The sequence below is a fragment of the Musa acuminata genome, unplaced genomic scaffold (genome assembly GCF_036884655.1).
Source record: "Musa acuminata AAA Group cultivar baxijiao unplaced genomic scaffold, Cavendish_Baxijiao_AAA HiC_scaffold_703, whole genome shotgun sequence".
Taxonomy (NCBI): domain Eukaryota; kingdom Viridiplantae; phylum Streptophyta; class Magnoliopsida; order Zingiberales; family Musaceae; genus Musa; species Musa acuminata.
In genome coordinates, this window is record NW_027020938.1 from 22,501 (window position 1) to 28,106 (window position 5,606).

The 5,606-nt window shown below is 34.9% G+C and overlaps 1 protein-coding gene across 1 annotated transcript; it reads right to left on the reverse strand.

Moving 5' to 3' along the window:
• Positions 1–1,077: 1,077 nt before the first annotated feature.
• LOC135663342 (large ribosomal subunit protein uL16c) lies at positions 1,078–3,568 on the reverse strand. Its single transcript, XM_065176808.1, has 2 exons — positions 3,214–3,568; positions 1,078–1,277 (listed from the first exon to the last, which is right to left on the reverse strand). The coding sequence occupies exons 1-2, from the start codon at positions 3,566–3,568 to the stop codon at positions 1,078–1,080; spliced, it is 555 nt and encodes a 184-aa protein (XP_065032880.1).
• Positions 3,569–5,606: the final 2,038 nt, after the last annotated feature.

The following is a 5,606-nucleotide window of genomic DNA, read 5'->3' on the forward strand; positions in this document are numbered from 1 at the left end:
ATAAGATCTTCTTGACTCTTATTCAAAAGGTCCAATAATGTGTGTATATTGGACCTTTTGAGACAATTATAGGTCCTGGAAGGTAATTCTGATTGGTCAATAAAAATACATTTCAATGGAATTTCTTTTTTGTTTTTCTTTAGATTAGTTAATCTATCTTGAAAGGTAAAAATGGGTAGAGTAAACCTGTTTTTATTTTCTTTGAAATTAATGTCCTCTTCCTCCGCATGTAGAAAAGGAATAAATAAATCAATTAAATTACGAGAAGCTTCATAAAGTGCTTCCTTAGGAGTTAAACTTCCATTCGTCCATATTTCTAGAAAAAGTATCTCTTGTTTTTCATTCCCATTCCCATAAGAATGAATACTATGATTCGCATTTCGAACAGGCATAGATACAGCATCTATAGGATAACTTCCATTTTGAGAGTTAGTTGTTGGTTTCGTACGATATCCACGATCTCGCCTGATTTGTAATCCAATACACAAATCATTGGTTCCGTCAGGTTAGCTATATGTTGTGTTGTGTCAACTATTTCCACGGAAGGTGGTGAGATGATATCTTGAGCGGTTACGTATTTAGGGCCCTGGCGCAAATGGATGCGTCTCTAACTCCATATATATTACTTCTCAATACAATTTCTTTCAAATTTAGTAAAATTTCATGTACCGATTCTTCAATACCTATTATCGTAGAATATTCATGCGGCACTTTCTCAGAGTTTGCACGTGTGATACATGTTCCTTCTATTTCTCCAAGTAAAGCCCTTCGCATGGCAATACCTATAGTATCGGCTTGACCTTTCATAAGCGGGGACAGAACGAAACGACCATAATAAAGACGTTTACTGTCTACTCTCGATTCAACACACCTCCACTGTAGTGTTCGAGTGGATCCTGCTACTTCCTCTCGAACCATACTATACTAATACTATTATTTGATCAGATCATTGAATTATTTATTTCTCTTGAAATCCGTTTTTTTTCTTATTTCTACACACGTCTTTTTTTAGGGGGTCGACATCCATTATGTGGCATAGGTGTTACATCACGTACGAAACTTAATAGTATACCACTTCTACGAATGGCCTCGTAATGCTGCATCTCTTCCGAGACCAGGACCTTTTATCATAACTTCTGCTCGTTGCATACCCTGATTAACTACTGTACGAATAGCATTTAATGCCGCCGCTTGAGCAGCATAGGGTGTCCCTCTTCTTGTCCCTTTGAATCCGGAAGTACCAGCGGAGGCCCAGGAAACCACCCGACCTCGTACATCTGTAACAGTTACAATGGTATTGTTGAAACTTGCTTGAACGTGAATAATTCCTTTTGGTATTCTACGTCCATTCTTACGTGAACCAATACGCCCATTCCTACGTGAACCGATTCTTGGTATAGCTTTTGTCATATTTTATCATCTTATAAATATAAGTCAGAAATATACGGAAAGAAAAGATACGGAAATATCCATTTCATATTAAAAGAAATCCTTTATTTTTGTCTTTTCTTTAGAAAGTTCTTTTTTAGAAAGATTATCCCTGTCTCTGTTTATGTCTCGGATTGGAACAAATCACTATAATTCGTCCGCGCCTACGGATCAGTCGACATTTTTCACAAATTTTTACGAACGGAAGCCCTTATTTTCATATTTCTTATTCCTTACCTTAATTTTTAATCTATTCCTTGGAAGAAAATAAGTCTCTTGAATTTTTTTTTTTAACTTCGAATTGTATCGTCATGAAAGGAATGCTTTAAAAATCACCTAATCATTCGAATCTTTGTTGCGAAGTCTATAAATTATACGTCCCCTGGTTGAATCATAACAACTTACTTCAATTTTGACTCTATCCCCAGGTAGTATCCGTATAAAACTGCGCCGGATCCTTCCCGAAACATAACCTAGAATTACATCTTTATTATCTAGGCGGACCCGAAACATACCGTTGGGAAGTGATTCAGTAATTAAACCTTCATGAATAAATTTTTGTTCTTTCATTCCAGGTAACTTCCTTGAAGTATCAACTAATGGAGGAAGAGTTATATAACTCACTTTTCCTCTCTATTTCACAAATAGGAAGTTAGAGAGAAAATTAGGATACCAGAGGAGGAGGATCACCATATATATAACAAAAGTTCGCCTCCAATTTTTTCTCGTCGAGCTTCTCGATCTGTCATTATACCTCGGGAAGTAGAAAGAATTACAATTCCTATTCCACCTAAAATCTAGGAATTTGTTGATAGTCGGAATAAATGCGTAAACCGGGTCGGCTGATACGCTTTAAAATAGTTCTGTGTATTCTTTTCCTAGTCTTTCTATGTCGCAGAGTTGAAACCAAGAAATATTTGTTACCTTCCTGATGTTTCCGAACGTTTTCAATAAAACCTTCTCGTAGAAGTATTTTCACAATATTTTCGGTGATATTAGTAGATGCTATTCGAACCGTTCCTTTTTTATTCATGTCAGCATTTCTTATAGAAGTTATTATATCGGCAATAGTGTCCTTACCCATGACGAACTATAATTATTGGTGCCTCCTAATTTTGATATAATCAACATGTTTCCTTTTTTTCTTTGTTTTATTTTCTTTCTTTTTTTTTTTTTTTTATTATTATAAAATTATTTATTATTAAAAGTATATGCGTGAGACACAATCTACTAATCTACTAAATTTGATCTATTTTAGATGTTCTGATATATCATAGTCCCATCTAGTAGTATTATAATACCTCGGGAGCCAATGAAACTATTTTAGTAAAATTCAACTGTCTCAATTCCCGAGCGATCGCACCAAAAACTCGAGTTCCTTTTGGATTTCCTTCTTGATCAATGACAACCGCAGCATTGTCATCATATCGTATTATCATACCGTTGTCACGTTTGAGTTCTTTACAAGTACGTACAATTACAGCTCTAATTATTTCCGATCTTTCTAGTGGCATATTAGGCACTGCTTCTTTGATTACAGCAACAATAACGTCACCAATATGAGCATATCGATGATTACCAGCTCCTATGATTCGAATACACATCAATTCTCGAGCTCCGCTGTTATCCGCTACATTCAAAAGGGTCTGAGGTTGAATCATATCATTTTATTGGAATCCGTTATTTTAATGCAAAGGATGAAGGAAAAAAGAAATATTCTCTGTCCAGAAATAAATAAACTTGCCGTTGTTTTTTCATCTCAATACACTGTTTAGTTCTACATACCTATCCTGACAAATTGAGTTCGTATAGGCATTTTGGACGCAGCTAGTGAAATAGCTGCTTTGGCTACAGCTTCTGATACTCCGCCCATTTCATAAAGTATTCGACCTGGTTTAACAACGGATACCCAATATTCGGGGGATCCCTTCCCCGAACCCATACGTGTTTCCGCAGGTCTTACTGTAACAGGTTTGTCGGGAAATATACGTAACCATATTTTTCCACCACGACGCGCATATCGTGTCATTGCTCTTCGCCCCGCTTCTATTTGTCTAGCTGTGATCCAAGCGGGTTCAAGTGCCTGAAGAGCGTATCTGCCGAAACAAATACGATTGCCCCGACAAGATATTCCCTTCATTCTTCCTCTATGTTGTTTACGAAATCTGGTTCTTTTGGGGTTATAGTTGATGGTCGTTTCTTAATTCCATCTCTACTACAGAACCGGACATGAGAGTTTCTTCTCATCCAGCTCCTCGCGAATGAAAGGATTCAATAATATTACAGATACGCATGTATTTAATAAACTAATACACTAAGACATTTATTAATATTGAATTTGTTTTGTTATACAGGAAGATGTATATACAGGATATACAGCTAGAATATTTATGTTATGCATATTTATAGATATAAATTATAGATAATGCTTTTTATTTTATAACGATCCTTGATCCTTATTTTTACCCTTATCAAATGATGCCAAATATTGTAATGTAATCTCAATAAATAAAGGTTTCGCGGGCGAATATTTACTCTTTACTGTTTTATTCCTAGGTCAACCCATGACTTCTCAGAATAAATAAATTTTTTCTCGGTTCGTTCCGCCATCCCACCCAATGAATTATTCGGATTCGTTTTCAGTAGAATCCTATGCAGTCACAGGTTCCGTCGTTCCCATAGCTTCTCCGTTAATGGTTAGGCCTGAACTCTGCAATGGAGCTCCCAACAAAATTCCTTCTCGAGTCAATCTCCTTAGTTTTTATTAACCCGAGGCTCTTTATTATTATTTATATTATTTATATTCATTCAGTATTGATGCTTTATCACATTGCCTTTATGAGGTAATTCATAGACCATACATATTGGAATCATATATCATTGATATTTTTGTTCTCTCTTTCTATCATCCTTCCATTTATCCACATCCCTTTATTTTTGTTTCACAACCCATAATCTGATTTTTTATGGAAAAGATTTTAGTTGCAGTTGCTGCAACTATATGATTGATCCACTCATCTCATATAGTGACTGTTTCTTGGGATCTCGACAATACGAAGCAATAAGTTGGTTATTAGTTTATTTTGTTTTTATTTTTGTTTTTATTTATTTTATATAGTTATTAAGTTTAAGTAGGGTTTAGTCTATTTTTTTTTAATTCCAACTCTAAACTCTAAGAAAAATTAACGAGTCACACACTAAGCATAGCAATTATAACAAATGGTCAATCGAATTTTTATTCAACCTTATAGAATTAGAATTGCTCATTTTTGTTTGATTTAACGGAAAAAGAATGAAACAGTTTGTTATTTTTTGTTCTATCACTGGCCAGAATGGCAAGATAAATAAAGGTCTATTATTCCTCGTCCACAAATATCCAAATTTTGATGCCTAATACTCCATAGATAGTTCGAATTGTATAGGAACAATGATCAATTTTAGCGCGAATTGTTTGTAGGGGAACCCTGCCCTCTCTGATCCATTCGACACGTGCAATTTCTTTTCCGTCAATCCGCCCTGCAATTTGTACTTGCATTCCTTTTGTATCCGTTTGTTCAGCTAATTCAATAGCCTTTTTCATTGCCTTTCGAAACGAAACTCTATTTTTTAATTGTAAAGCTATATATTCCGCAAGAATATTAGGTTGCCCATAAGGTTTTTCAACTCTTGTGATAGCAATGTTGAGTCTTCGGTTCACAGAATGAAATTCTTTTTCTACATTCATCTGTAATTCTTCGATTCCTCGTGTTTGGCCCTCTATTAATAAATTTGGAAATCCAATATAGATTATGACCTGGATCAAATCAATTCTTTTTTTAATTCCTATACGAGCGATTCCTTCGAAACCCGAGGATATTCTCCTATTTTTTTTGTACATAGTTCTTGATACAATTCCGTATTTTTTCATCTTCCTGTAAACCCACAGAATAATTTTTTGGTTGTGCGAACCAAAAGGAATGATGACGTTGGGTTGTACCAAGTCTGAAACCAAGTGGATTTATTTTTTGTCCCATATTTTCCTATTATATTTTCTTTCCATCCATATATGTTATTTTACTATGTTTACTATGATGAATCTAAATCCTAGATTCATCTAAAAATAATTTAGATTTATCCTTTAATACAATTGTTATATGACAAGTAGGTCTTTTTATCGGATAACTACGTCCTCGAGCTCG

Coding starts and splice junctions, on each gene's coding strand:
- LOC135663342 (XM_065176808.1), bottom strand. CDS start 3,568: ATGAAGGGAATATCTTGTCGGGGCAATCGTATTTGTTTCGGCAGATAC. Junction 1,278..3,213: donor AACTCAATTTGTCAGGATAG/GTATGTAGAACT, acceptor TAACTGTTACAG/ATGTACGAGGTCGGGTGGTT.